This window comes from Zalophus californianus, chromosome 5 (genome assembly GCF_009762305.2).
Source record: "Zalophus californianus isolate mZalCal1 chromosome 5, mZalCal1.pri.v2, whole genome shotgun sequence".
Classification (NCBI taxonomy): Eukaryota; Metazoa; Chordata; class Mammalia; order Carnivora; family Otariidae; genus Zalophus; species Zalophus californianus.
The window spans coordinates 36,570,790-36,586,432 of NC_045599.1; the positions used below are offsets into that span (position 1 = coordinate 36,570,790).

Genomic DNA, 15,643 nt, shown 5'->3' on the forward strand with positions numbered 1-15,643 from the left:
TATTACTGAGAGGATTCCTCTAGAAGATTAAGTATTAATGAAGAAAAACAAATTTACATGATTCCAGAGATTAGAAATCATGATCTTATAAGAAATATGTTTATTAAATTAACCTCCTTTTTGACTGAACACTACCTTTAAAACCAACAATTAACATCAGTTTGGTGTTTTCTTAGTCTAAAATTCTCCTTTTTTAAAAAAGGCAACACTTTCCTCCCCACAGGGCACCTTTCTCATAAGTGTAACTGAGCTTGTCCAAAATCAGAGGCAGTTTTTTCAGAAAAAGCAAATGATCAAAATACAGGATACAGCATTTTCCTACAGATTCTCTGGCAAGAGAGCACGACATTAACCAAATAAATTTAATACAAGGAAATAATGTTGTAACTCAAACTGCCTTTCACTTAATCCTTTTTTTTTCTGATTTTTATACTAAATGATTTCTGTTCTTAAAACTTAGGATAAATCAGGAATACAAGTTAAAACCAGAACCTAGTTAAAGAAAATGTGATACTGAAAACAGCAAAAGTCAACTCAACAGCAGTTAAAATTGGGAAAATTTTAATTACTAAGCATCAAATGCATTTTACATTGATAACTGCAGTACTAAAATTGTGACATTTTAAATATTTTTCTCAAAAAAAGGTTAATGATTTTCTTTTTCCTAGGAAATATGCAGATCCAACTATGAACATTAATGTGGCCAGTCTGGGTCACTATGGTTTAGTTAATGCTAATCTTAACAGGTGTTCACATTTCCTGTCTACAATAAAGCAGACTATGAACTTCTTGTCTCGTTAAATTTTAGCAAAAACTCCATGAGATAATTTAAAGGAATGTCAAATTTTGGGAGTGCAAACTCGTAAATTCTACTTTGGGATCACTTTTTGCTTCATGTGCATCTAACTCGAGAATATAGGCAATTTTTCTTTCCTAATCCCTTGGAAAAATATTTCTGCAATAAGTCTCCTGTCTTCTTAACTAAGACTGGGCTGTTTCTAAGAAAGATTATTACCTCTGTGGTTAGTTTCCCACAGTTGATAAAAATCTATTAAAAACATCTTAATGTAATTTGCAAGGAAAAAATTTGTTTTTCAAAGGCTGCAGGAACAGGAGAGAAATAGCACTTCTTATTTGTATAAGCACAAACACTTAAAGCTAGTCATACTGCAGACAAATCAAACATAGTATTCAAAAGTTCTATAAAAATGAACAAAAGATACATGTTTACTTCCATTGCTCCAACAGTCAAATGTTAGGTCTGCATGAGAGTTGCACTGTAGCAGTTCGCTGGTCCAATTTAAGAGTTCAAAGTCCTTTTTGGCCCAATGATGTCCACATGCCAGATAAATTCAGTTCAAAAAACGGAAATTAGGGCAAAGACTCCATATAACAAAGCACAAGGATATGCTACTAGAAGTTGCTGTCCTTCCATGGCTAATGCAGAAATAAAAATTTTGGACGCAGAAAAACTACACCATCCAATAATTCCAGCAGTGAGAATGATTCCTACCATTCCTCTGTAACCGACAAGGAAAAACGGGGAGGGGGAAAAAGGCAGTAGATGAGATTAGTTATGTAAGAATACAACAACAACCAATTCTAAAAAAAGGCATTTTAAATCCACATTGTACACATCTGCAGAAAAGATCAAGATTTTTTTTTCAAATCTTAAAATAATGTACCTCACAGTGAATTCAATGATGCTCAATTACTCACATCCACATTCAATGAAGTGAGAAAAAGCTCATTTATAATTACATTTTGCTCCTGTTACCAGAGGAGCTAGGTTTTTCAACTCTGGCATTACTGACAACCTGGGATGAATGCACTTTTGCTGTGAAGGGGTGTTCAGTGCATTGTTAGGTGGTTGAGCAGAACCCCTGGCCTTTAGCTGTAAGGTACCGGTAGCAGCTCTGCACGCCCCACAGCTACGAAAACCAAAATTACCTCCAGACGCTGCCTGAGGGCCCCTGAGAGCAAAACTGCCCTGGTGAGAAAATACCGCTTGGGGAGAAAGTCTCTTTTGTACAATTCAAATATATATGTACCAATCTCCACAAATGAAAAGAGTGGAACAATTTCTACACAAAATCTGAAGCGTTTTTACACAAATCAAGAACACTGTGAATCCATCATCTTGCCAAATGCCTAGCATCAAACAGCTGATGCATGCTCTTCCCCTCCACCTCTCCTTTCTTCAGTGCAACCAATGCCCATCACTGGTTGTGCCTCGCACTAGCCACGAGGAGGAGCCTGAACTGTTGAGCGAGAACCTGCTCACTGGCCAAGAGGAGAGAATTCATCAACAGGAATTTACACCTTTCTTTTTAACCTTACCTAAAATGTTATTTAACAATTACATATTTAAAACTGCTTACAAGTACAGCTGAGAACATGGCAGGCTAGTAACAGCCTCTTCCCATAAAAAGAATGTTTTGCTTTCAGCTAAAAAGCTGCCAAACACAGAGTATGTGTTTATTATTCATTCACTTAGCATATGCCCAACATCTTTAAGAAACCAGACACAGTCTAAAAAATATCAAAGACGGTAAGTATAATTTTAACCACCTGAATTTTTCATGCAATATTTTAGTTAACAATCACCACTGTTCGGTTTACTGACACTGGTAAGTAAACACAAAAGTACTGAAATTCTTTATTACAGATAAAAGCAGAGATGGTATAAAAGATTTTAAAATGTATTCTCAGATCCACTGTTCACCACTGAAAAGCATGTAGTATAGACCTCATTCACAACAGGCACTATAGCTCATGTTTGCTGAATCAGTGATTAATCTTAAACTGATGGTGAGATAAATCCTATTACAGAGAACTGGTCAATCAATACCCAAAATAAAGATCAGTACTTACTGCAAGGAAAATATCACTGCAAAGCTGGAAAGTAGGATCATGGGAAGAAGACAATATCCAAGGACACTTGCCACGCACCCAAATGAAACACCTGTCATACTCATTAAGTTTAGTAAACAAAACATTCCTAGACATCCAATTGCACTGATCCCATACACATAGCCAAACTGGATTTTGCCAGCCTATGGGTAAAAAAAAGATTATAGGTTAAGGGGAAGAAAGTAAGTTCTTTTTGGTCTTATTTCACCTCAAATGGTGCATGTAAGAAGATATTCAATTTGTAAGCATCAAAATCTATAGAGGCATCTATTCTTTATGCAGAAGAGTAAAACACAGATTGTCTTTTATATCTCTCTCAAGAAATCTGAAGTATCTACTTCCCAATACACAGATATTTGGTTTTTCATTTTCCAGTTAGTATTTGAGCAATTCAGCAAATAAAGATACAAAATCATGGTATAATCACCTTTAAGTAGTAGACTTCTAAAAAGAAATCTAGCTGATTTTAAGCAAATAAACTACAGAGACAAGACAGAAAGCCCTGCAGAATGTTTGGAAAATATCTAATATTACTTGAAAGCAGCTAATAGCACCAAAATTGCCCCGAAGCAATTTACTCTCATTGGTAGTCGTAGTTGCAATCTTTGTAACAGCAGAAACAATTTCATCATTCACTTTATAAGGCTGTTAAAGAAGCTAAGAGAAAGGAAGGCAAGATAAGCAGGACACTGTGGTTCTGTGGGAAGCGGAGGAGAAAAGAAAACTGATTAACAAGCAAGAGAAATATAATGGAAGATATATTTTTCTTTCATTATTTTTCCAAATTGTTGGTGGATTTATACAGTCTTTTGACAAACAAAAAAACAAGAAAACTTAATTATGCTGTTGTAAAAGATATTAATGAACAGACTTAAGACAGTATAAGTTAGGTAACTTGCTGTCACAGTACTCTCAGTCATGATATATGAACAAACATTGTATTCAGGTCATACTGTGACGAAAATCAGTCCAGAGAAGATTTTAAAAACTTCCTGGTTTGTCAGATTCTGGACATATAAAACTCAATCATGAGAATGCCTCTAAAGATTACGTTACATGGAAAAATTCTCATCATTTTTGTTAGACTCACTATTTATAAATGAGAGTGTAGAAGTTTCAAAAGGTTCAGCTGAGTTCACCAATGGACTCACTAACGTAGAAATAATAAAACCTCACACACGTACAGCGCTTTAAAATTTTTCAGGGTCCTCATATAACCACCTTGGTTATAATCTGTAAACAATCTTGTGAGATGGGAATCATAGGATTATCTATCAGAGGGAGCTGAAGGATGAAACGGCTTGCTCCAGGACAGAGCAGGAGCACTGAACTGATGCCCAGCTTTTCTTACTAAAAATCCCATCTTTTTCTAGCAGGAGGGGAAGAATGAAGGGGAGTAAGTCGGATGGGGAGATGAACCATGAGAGACGACAGACTCTGAAAAACAAACTGAGGGTTCTAGAGGGGAGGGGGTTGGGGGGATGGGTTAGCCTGGTGATGGGTATTAAAGAGGGCACATTCTGTGTGGAGCACTGGGTGTTATGCACAAACAATGAATGATGGAACACTACATCAAAAACTAATGATGCAATATATGATTAACATAACAATAAAAAATTTAAAAAAATCCCATCTTCTATCCATTACATCATTTATCTCTTCTAATTCAGAGACATAAGATAAAATACAACAAATATTAACAAATTATCTTTACAACTATTCATTTTCAATATACTTTAACATTTGTAGGGAGGTAGGAGATAGGCAGTAAAATGTCTTGTCCTTTAATGTTCCAATTCATTAAAAGTTAAAATAATATAAAGGAAAGTAACAACCAGCACCATTATAATAACAAAACACCACACAAAGTCCACAGATTTAAAAAAAAAAGCTATCATTAAAATATATAAATAAATAAAAGAGAAATAGGCTAAAAAATGTTGTCAATTTCTAAAAAGAAGGAATTTTGATGAGGGACTGAAGCTACACGTAACTGTTTTTTTCCCTTAATAATTAGACATTTTCTTGGAACAAAAAATTATTTCTAAATATATGACATTTTTTATCAATGGAGAAGTCATGAATGCGTATATATTCCAGCAACTTAATATCATTCAAAACACATGCAAGATCTGATAAACAGAGTCTCAAACTTGGCTCCTGGTGGAATACTGAAAGATCGTTCTCTAAACTCACACTGAGAATTCAAACTAAAATCTTACCAGTAACAATGTGGCTCCAAAAGCAAGGCAAAAAACCATTGGTCCTGCCAAATCTGTTTCATTCATGATGCTGCCGTCTGCTACTTTTAATGGATGTAACACTGTTAATGTTTTTTGCCAGATGTGGTCAAAATTGATACCTAATTCTAAAAGAAAGGAAAAGAAGAGAGTCAATTACGATTTGTGACACACCTTTAGTTTACCAGAATCTATGCTGCAATAGGAGACAAAAAGAAACACAGCATCAAAAGAGAATCTAGCAATATGAGACATTTTGGTTAGTCCTCAATACCAGTCTTCATTCACAGTAAGGGGTTCTTTACCTGGGGCTTCAGGAATACCTGGAGATGCTATGAAATTGTATATGAAACTATGTTTCTATGCACAGGTGTGCATTCTTCTGAGAAGAGTATTCATAGTTTTCATTAGACTTTGAAACTGTATCCAACCCCCTCAAAAAAGTATACAGAACTGTGGCTTAATGGGTTTACATTTTTTTTTATGGGAATACAATTTGAAAAACATCATACTTTTCAGTCATGTTACTAGTTTTGCCAGCTTCTTCCATGTAAAATAATCACATTACCATGCTATTTCCTTTCACTTCTTCCACTGACAGAATTTAATCAGTAATGTGAAGTCAAAGTCAAGGCTCACACGCTGACATAATTTCACTTTATAAAGATCTATTAAAAAATCTGGTCCCCTATGGCTCAATGTGGTTTCATATCTCTTTTTTTCTATATTATTCTTTTAAAGGAAAGGACAAGTTCTCCAAACCAAGATATATTTTCACGACCAGGTGGACACTACAGAATACTATGAACTGTTGCAACCAATCCTACCTTCTAATAAAGGTGGCTCATCCTCAAAGTTGTTTCCATAGAATGGCTGAGATGTCGTTGGAGTGTACGCCTGAGTTGGCTGAAAAATCTGCCCGGTGTATGGCTGTTGTGGCTGTATCATGTCTGGAGGGACAAATCGGCCTTGCTGCGAGTAGTCATAGCCAGGATACTGTCTGTAAATCAAAGTTACATTTCTCAGAATTATGTCAACAGTGGATATCTCTGAGAGCTAGAGAGTCACAGTCATGCAATTCCTAGAACAGCTACTTTGCCAGTTTTCGTAAATGGTGTTGAAATGATAACTAAGACCTATCGGATTATCTACAATGGTAAGTTGTGCTTTTTAGAGAACCTTCCTGATGATGCCAACACTCACACTGAGCTTAAGCATTTTACAAACTATGAAACTTTTAAAAAATTAGGTGGTCAACAAATGAACACTTAAGAATTTTATCTATTTCTCCCCCTCCAGTAAGTATATGTAATATGAAGATAGCCGTGAAATACAATTGATGCCTAAGACTATGAACGAAAACGTAACATGACAGACTTTGTACTACATGCTATGTAATTTTCCACTGTGGTCTGGATCTCCATTGAACGTAATCATTCTTCATTCTTCTTTACTCTTTGTAGTATGTTATTTTTTGCAAGTGGGTAAATCTTTTCAAGAACGAGCACCAATTTCAAATAGAGTGGAAAAATTCAAGCCTCTTTCTGTGAAAGCTTTCCAAATATAACAAAACATTATTAGTACATCTTGCATTTCAAGAGCACTTTTAAGTTTTCAAAGTAGGTATACAACTATTGTCTCATTTGATATGTGCTATAGTAAATCCTGCATTGTAGAAAAAGAGACTTTACCAAGGCTATTTTAATGATGAAAATAACGGGCACAGAAGGATGCTGAAGCAGTATCTTTAAAAACCTGTTTTACCATGTTCTGGGAAAAAATATGGCTCACCTATCAACGGGACTAATCTCATTACACAGTAAGAAATACAGAGTAAAATAATTAATTTTTTTAAATTTAATTTTATTTTAGTATGTTAGGTTATTTTAGAAGATATTTTTATTTTTTTAAAGATTTTATTCATTTTTGAGAGAGAGGGTACAAGAGCACAAGCAGGGGGAGGGGTAGAGGGAGAAGCAGACTCCCCACTGAGCAGGGAGCCCGATCCCAGGACCCTGGGATCACGAGCTGAGCCAAAGGCAGACACTTAACCGACTGAGCCACCCAGAAGTCCCTAAAAGATATTTTTAAAAAGAACTGAGAAGCCTTAAAGACCTTTTAGTTTAATCACCCTTAAAAATTTTATAGTTCCCTCCTGACAAATATAAAATCTAATGACTGCCATGAATATTGAGATTTTAAAATTAAATCTAATTTTTAAATTAACTGAACATCTTGATTAAAAGCAAATCCAAGTAATGGCAAAATTTCAACTACACATAGCCCTTTGGAGAGCTCAGACACTGAGACACGCTAGTCCAATCCAAGATTAAAAAAATGCTATTTATTTTTCTGGCTATATAGTAACATAGAATTCGATGAAACACTACTTTAATAGCAAAAAATAAAAAACAATACGAACAGTTACAAGTAAATATACTGTAATAGGGGCATAGACTACTATGCGCCTGTTAAAAGGGATGAGGTACTTTTATGTGTACTAATAAGGAATGATAATCAAAAAACACTCAGTAGGCAGAATTAAAAATACCCAATGTTCAGAACAGTATATACCATATGTGCCCACTGTGATGGTACTTTTTAGAATGTATCTGTATGTATATACTTGTATACATGTATTTTATATATATGTACATACATTACGTATAATACGTACAATTACACAGGTTTAGGTATAACATAACATAGTATAACACATATAATTAAATAGATAAAAGGACCTGGAAACAGGGAAGTGTAAGACTTATTTTCATATTAAAAACCTCTGCATCTGAAAGTGTTGTACATTTACTATTTGTTAAAATTAATTCATTCTAGGGGCACCTCGGTGGCTCAGTCGGTTAAGCGTCTGCCTTCAGCTCAGGTCATGATCCCAGGGTCCTGGGATCAAGCCCTGCATCGGGCTCCCTGCTCAGCGGGAAGCCTGCTTCTCCCTCTGCCTCTGCTGCTCCTCCTATTTGTGTTCTCTGTCAAATAAATAAATAAAATCTTTAAGAAAATAAAATAAAAAATGAATTCATTCTAAAATGTTATATGTAACATATAGGTATATATTAACTACTAAAAATTTCCAAAAATACATATAACCTACTTGAATGTTACTGTGTCAAGTGTTTAATGGGAATTATATCCTATTACCTCACTACAACTTTAGGAGGTTGATTTTATCATCCTTCCCATTACAGAGATGTAGAAACTGATATTTGGGGGGAAATGATTTTGCCTATGGTGGGGCCAGGATTCAAAACTAGACTTTTTGACTCCAGTGGCCAACTCGTAACAATCATAATAAAAATCAACTCCCAAATCCTACATTATGGAGAGAGTTATAGTATCTTTTTTCCATATATACCTTTCCCCTGTTGTTTTTATATGCAAATATGTTGATTTTATATGCATTTTATATGTAAATACACACACACACACGCCACAGGATTAGATGGTTGAAATGAACTAGAACAAGAACTAATATTTTCTGATTTAGTATGCTATTGTGTTGATCTGTTAGAATGTATCACAGATCTACCTCCAAGTTTATGAAACAGCTAGAAAAGCTCCATATGGAGGCTTCTACAATCTGCATAAACAGATTGCATTTTATTCTCTCGCTCTCACACAGAAAGAGACAGAATATGAATATGTATGCAACAGAAAAACCAAAAAGAATGGTACAGACTCTCTGCTCTTAGGATCCCCTTATACCCTTAAAATTTATTACTGGGAACCCCAAAGGTTTTTTTATTTATGTGGACTATATCTGGCAATATTTATCACGTTACAAATTAAAACAGGAATGTTTAAAATATTAATTCAAAGTAACAAACCTGTTACATATCAGCATAAATTTTTATGAAAAATTACTGAGAAAAGTGGCACCGTATTATATTTTTGACAATCTCATTAACATCTGGTTTAATAACAGAAAGCTACAAATTCTTATACCTGGTTTTGCATTCAATTTGTAGTGATGTATTGTTTTAGTTGAAATAGCTGAAGAAAATCTAGTGTTGCAGACAAATAGTTGGAATATTATTTAACAATCTTTCCGGATTATCATAAATATTCTTTTCATACTACATCAAAACTCAAAGTGGTAGTTTTTTAAACTTAACTTGCAACATAGAAAATGGAACAATACTAATAAACTTTTTATACTGTTACATTAGAATACACCAATCTGTCTTGCACTTTGAATGGATCCTTTTTTTACTCATGTATTATTTCGTAACATTCACTGCTGATTTAGAAAATGTTAGTGTAATATAGCTCTTCCAAACATTGACATATTTAATAGAAAAACATATATGAAGTATAAATATAGGAAAATCACATTTGTTAGTATCACCAATAATTTCATCAGAAAAATGGTTAATTACTGGAAAGCTGACAAGTTTACAGTAATGGACACAGTTTTCCCAAATCCTCATTTTTACCTGAAAACTTGAATTTAACCATGGGCTACACATACTGTCAATTCTTTCTTGAAGTAAGAAGCTCAATTATTTCATCTTTGAGAAAGTATCTGCCCAGTACTCAAGTCTAAATAACTATAGTTTGTCTGTCGGGATGTTTCTTCCAATAAAAATGGTTTTCATGAAAAGCAGCTGATACAGTCTGCGACTGATATTGCACAGGGGCTTTTCCTCGAGATAATCATTGTACTTTAGTATGAAGCAGAGGTGCTTCATGACTGTTTCCCATTTTGTCACACAGAATATTTTTAGTATGTGTGTACTGAAGGGTCAGGATTTAATAGCATCATAATTTTTACTGCTTCATCAAGGAAATGAAAGAAATGAAATGAATTAAATGAATTCTGGTTATTATCTTAAATGAAACTGGTTCCCTCCACACCCCAGCAAGTGTGTGGCAATGAAGAATACAATGATTAAGTATTCTTCTCGCTTAGGCAGCACATATACTAAAAAAGAATACAATGATTACTAGAACAATCTCATGCCCTTGTCTTGATTCATATTCAGGTACTAGCAGTTTTACCAATCAGTTTTTACAACATCAGTACAAATGTCAACACATCTAAAAAGGTAGTGTCTTAGCATTGTTATAATAATAGTTTTAACCTTAAAGACTCCCTGAACGGTCTCAAGGATCCTCTGGGGTCTGCAGTCCACATTTTAGAACTGCTCATATAGACTTATAAATGTCATGTAAGGAAGAGAATTACTACAAGCAGATGACAGCTTTAAAAGTGTTACCATCATTCCTTCTTTAAGATGCAAGGTGAGAAAGACAACACCATGGAATTTTCCTGTTTTCCTTTTCTGGAAGGACCTGGTCAGGAAAATTCATGGCTTGCTCCTGTTGGGTTTAAATTAGAACACAGCATGTGTAGACATGATCTTTAGAGACTAAATCAACCTTGTATTCCATATAGGTATTTATCAGTTAAGTCAAAGATGAAAAAATACTAGCTTTAAATACTTTAAAAATATGTAGTTGGCATTTTACAGGCATATCTAGCATACAGTGTGGGACCTGTCCAATGGGGCAATCATAAAACTCAACAGATTAAGATCAAAGGGCCTTTTACTTTTTGTTGTTGTTATATGAATATATAAATATAAATTTATTATATATAAATATATAAATTCATATAAATGAATATATAAATATATATAAATTATATATATAAATATATAATTTATATATGAATATATAAATGTTATATGAATATATAAATGTTGTTATATGAATATATATATAAATTTATATATATAAATATATATTTATATATAAATATAAAAGAAACCCAATTATTACTGCTAATACATTAAGCTTCCTGTTTTCCTAGGCTTCATGTATCAACTCCAATTTGTTAATTGGCAATAATGGGTATATAAGCAGCTGCAATAAAACTTCATTATACTGAAGCAATGGTTACTGGCACATGATCTGGTTGCAATGGGATTGTAAGAATATTTAGCAAAAGAATATCTAAACAACCTCCCTATGGAAAACTGAAATGAGAGGATGATATCTGGAATGAAAAGATAAGTCACATGTTTAGGTGATGCAAACACAGACAGGACAGAAAAGAAAGGCAGTGATAAATAAACCTAGGAGGCTACGATCTAAATGTAATAGTTCTGTGGAGTCCAAATATCATTTAGTTAAAAAACACGCCTGCATACAGACACAGGTTTTCCAAAGCCCTTTGGCTGCACTCTACCCAATCCTTCATTCATTTTCCTCTCATACACAGATTAAAACAAACAAACAAAAAACATTTTTAAGTAAATAAACAAATGGAGATTTCTCAACACAATTTTTCCAATTCTGCCCAGTTAATTGTTCAAAAAAGATAAATCCCTGATAGAATATAAGAGAATGTAACTGAAAAAAAAAAACAAACAAACAACTGATTCACAGTATTTTTCACATGCTCACTCCCACTGTTCAATGTGTTAGGTTTTAGGGGGAAAAAAGCTTTGGAATATATCAAATTAAGCAGACTTAAGGGGGCAAAGGGTGTAAAAAGTACAGCTTATGTAAGACAGACCATACTGAGGGCTGAATTTGAGTTTTGCTTTGCTTTTTAAATTCTTGGGCACTTTCATTCAGATATATTAATTCAAACATGTTCTACTACTACATGTTTCTCTCAGATTGATTCAATACACAACCCTCCCTTGCCCTTATTGTGGGAGACCCTTCAGGAGGTTTTTAATTCAGGGTTCATAGATGAACATCAGATGGCACATCAACTGTGCAGTAATATGCATATTTATGTGGGCATTTGAGTGTATGATTTATATCTCAGAAAGAGGCGCATCATTTCTGTAAGATTCTTGAAGGGGCCTGGAACCATCTAAAAAAGGTTAAGCCACCCTGGTATCAGAAATGACTGATGAGATTATCTTTAAGGTCCTAAGAAACTAAGAATATGATGTCCTAGAGGAGAATGGTGGAAAGCCTCAGCTAATGTATTTCTGACACTAACACCAGGGACTATTAAAAAGTCAGGGTTTGGTTTTGTTCTTAACAGTTCAGGGCCGAAAGGGTTTGAGTCCCCCTCTTCAATCCACAACTGGCAACCTGCGTGTACTGACCGTAAGGTTTCGATATGAGCAGTAATAAAGATGATTATCACTTGCTATTAAAGAAATCACCTGATGATTCGTAACAGAGAGCTTACACTGCTAAATAGTGTCACTAAGCCCTCTGAATTAATGTTGATAAGGTCTGAAATTTGGACTGATTTAACTTCTTAAACTAGCCGTCACAAGATTTTAAATTTTTAACTGGTTCTGTAGACGAAGTAGTCTAGGTATCTTCTAGATACTTGAAACTAATAGCCATATCCTAAATGATGTAGAAATACTATTACTAGGAAACAGTTCTTAACAATCTACTTTTGCAGCCACCGCACACCTGAAGATTTTGCAGAAGATACCAAACTCTAAATAGGGCAATCCCTTCAAACCCAAACCAGTGTCACAGATCCTTCCCGAAGAAGGAAGATTATAAAAAATCACATTCCTGACAAGGTACATGGTGACACGTTCAGTTTTAGGCAGAACCAAACAACGAGGACACCAGCTTTCACTTCAGTCTGGACTAAATATTGTCAAAGCTGACAAGTTACTTGCTATAGGGTCCTCCACTTCCTCCATAATCATAGGACTGCTGTGACTGGTCATCGATGCTGTAACTTGTCTGGTAGAAATCCGTGTTTAAGTTATCAAACCCTGCCATTGCAAATTATCTGAAAGAGAAGAAAAATGACAAATAGTGTTTATACCCAAGGTCCTACTGATTTCATTTCGATACAAAGCAAAAAGCCTCAGGAGGCAGTAAATTATTTCTTCTGGAAGGGGGAACGGCGTTTGAAGGATAGGTCCAGGTGGGAGCTGCACAGGAAACGTCTAGTCTCTAAGAGCCGGGAAGACACCTGCACTTCACGGAGCCGATATGCCCTGGTTAGGGGAAGGGGCGTGGGAGAACTGGTTCCACGGAGGTCTAAGATATCAACAACAAAGACGATTCCTCACCTCAGGGCACACTCTGCTGCTGACAAGGCGACTGTCTCTTTGCAAAATAAAGCCTGGGCCTTCCGGGAAAGGGAGGACTCCTGGAAGGCCGCGAATGAGGCACAGGGGCAGCGTCAAAGCAAGCGCCTGAAAAGCAGTGAGGGTCTGAGCGAAATGACCGGAACCCGGCGCCGAGCGGCGGCAACAAGCCAAGTCACACAACAGTGAAGAGAAGCCGAACAATGTGCCACAAGCCTGAGACACTCACCAAACGCGGAAGCGGCGGTAGCGGCGTCAGCAGCTCCAGCAACCCCCAAAACCCCCCAACAACGCTTAAGACCCTGAACTCACTCCGTTGCTACGTGTCACAGGGCCAAAGAACTGCTTCCGGGGCACGCCCGCTCGCGCAGGCGTGTTGGCAGATATGTGCCCCTCTAGGGCGGATACGGGGCGGGGCCGGGGAGGAAGAAACCTGCTGTGGAACATGCGCAGTACCGAAGAAATCAGACCAGTGGTGGACCAATGAGAAGAAGGAAAATACTTCCGGTAGCCTGGTTAGCAATCGAGGCCGAAAAGCGCAGGCACAGCAATTGTTAGTTACTATTTGGAGGAGGGGAGAAGTCCTTAGCCCACCGGAGTCCCGGGAGAGGATGTGTTGGCTGATACTGAGCGGATAGAGCCACTCTCCTGCCCACAAACTACACAGAGCTCGGTCTTTCTGGTATTACTGTGATCCAGAAACAGTGTTACAGAGTTTATGTGTATTATTTAGTCCTTACGACCTAATGAGATGATTACTCTATTACTCACCTTTTGTAAGTGAGGCTGTTAAGTGTTCATTTAGTAACACTGAATGCAGTGTTGCAGGACAACTCACCTGGCTGTACTAGCTGTTGGGGCTGCTATGATGAATACAAGCTAAATGGTACCTCTCACCTGGGATTCGTTGGGGTGGGTGTATCAAACACATATAAGTATATGTAAAACTGTTACTAATATTCTTAAGTGCTACATTATTCTTTGAAAGGGTGTAATACTCCTCTGGGATGGAAAATTGGGAAAGCCACTGAAAAGGTGATGATCAAAAGGGTGAAAAGGAGTTATTAAAGAAAAGGGAAGTGAGGGAAGGGGAAGAGCATGAATATTTCAGGCAGTGAGAATAGTGTGTGCAAGGCCTAGGTTTAGGGAAACCATGGTGTCAGAAAAGGTGTAAATAAGGGTTCTTCAATCTTTGCACTGTTAACATTTTGATCTAAATAATTCTTGCGGGCAGGGAGGGTATGGGAGGGGGACGAATGATGTTGCCTTGTGTGCTGTAGGATGTTTAGCAACATCCCTGACCTCTACCAGCTAGATGCCAGTAGCATACCCCCCATCCCCACTGCCACCTTGTGACAACTTAAAAATGTCTCTTGGATAAAATCAGAGTTTGGAAATCACTGGTTTAAATGAAGTGGGGATGGTTAGAGAGGCGATAGAGGAGAGCCATGTAGGAGTTGAGGCTGGAGCTAACAGGCAAGGACCAGGAATAGAGTGTCTTGTGGGATTCTGGTTTTGGTTCTAAAAGACAAAGGAGAACCATTGAAGGTTATGAACTGAAGAGTGTCATAAGTAGATTCTTTCCTTTTGATTGCTCTGGCTTCCGTGTTAAATCATAGAGAGTTAAATCACTTTTTGAAAGTGCAGGAATCCTAACTCCAAATGCCATGGTATTAACCATTGAGCAGAACTGTCTTCAGAGCTTATGGTATTAAAATTTAGCCTTTGCATTATATGCTGGCCCCCAAATCCCATGGTCTTTACAAAAGAAACCAGGCCATTGCTCTGGGAACGGTTTCCAAAGGAGTAATACAATTTCACTGGTTAAATGGTTTTTTTCAACATACACTCTGTATGAAACAAACAAATAAAACCAACCAAACAAAAAAAACTCCACACTCCCCTCCAAACAAAAATAATAATAGGAAAAGGACATAACAAACTAAAAAACCAAGGAGTATACTCTTGAGATGAATGGGCAGCTAATTTCATCAGAAAATTTCTGAAAAAGCTCATCAAATTATTCAATTTACCAACTTTTGTAAATCATTTTAGAATTTATTGATGTAGGTACATCATTGGGAGATGACCATGTGGCCAGATTTGCTAGAGCCAGCCACATTGTCCCATTTTATGCCTGTTTTTTTCTGGCATAATTATTAATATTTTCCCTTTTTTGCTATCAAAAATATCCCAGTTTGGTTGATAAATTATATGATTATGTTCTTTAAGCTATATAACCTATGAAGCTGAACTTACAGTTATCGACAATATGCAATAATCTATTACTTCATCTACTTAGTGATCTTATGGTTGAAAGAAAATTCGAGTCTCCCCCCTACCTGTCTCTTCCTCCTAGCCCTACCTGTCCCTTACTCAATAAGACAAGCAAAAAAATTAAGTTACATGATTAAATCTTCCACATTGTTTGAAGTATAA

General features: G+C 36.2%; 1 protein-coding gene across 3 annotated transcripts; it reads right to left on the reverse strand.

The window, feature by feature from the left end:
* Positions 1-544: 544 nt before the first annotated feature.
* Positions 545-13,603, reverse strand: YIPF5 (Yip1 domain family member 5). Of its 3 annotated transcripts, XM_027605833.2 has the most exons (7): positions 13,434-13,567; positions 13,187-13,312; positions 12,781-12,900; positions 5,981-6,153; positions 5,136-5,281; positions 2,875-3,056; positions 545-1,520 (listed from the first exon to the last, which is right to left on the reverse strand). In XM_027605833.2, exons 3-7 carry the CDS (start codon positions 12,888-12,890, stop codon positions 1,358-1,360), a joined length of 774 nt encoding a protein of 257 aa, XP_027461634.1. In that variant the 5' UTR covers positions 12,891-12,900; positions 13,187-13,312; positions 13,434-13,567; the 3' UTR covers positions 545-1,357. The 3 variants fall into 3 exon arrangements, with proteins under 3 accessions (XP_027461634.1, XP_027461635.1, XP_027461633.1); XM_027605834.2 differs by lacking the exon at positions 13,187-13,312 and having other exon boundaries at positions 13,517-13,603; XM_027605832.2 differs by lacking the exon at positions 13,187-13,312.
* Between the last annotated feature and the right edge of the window lie 2,040 nt (positions 13,604-15,643).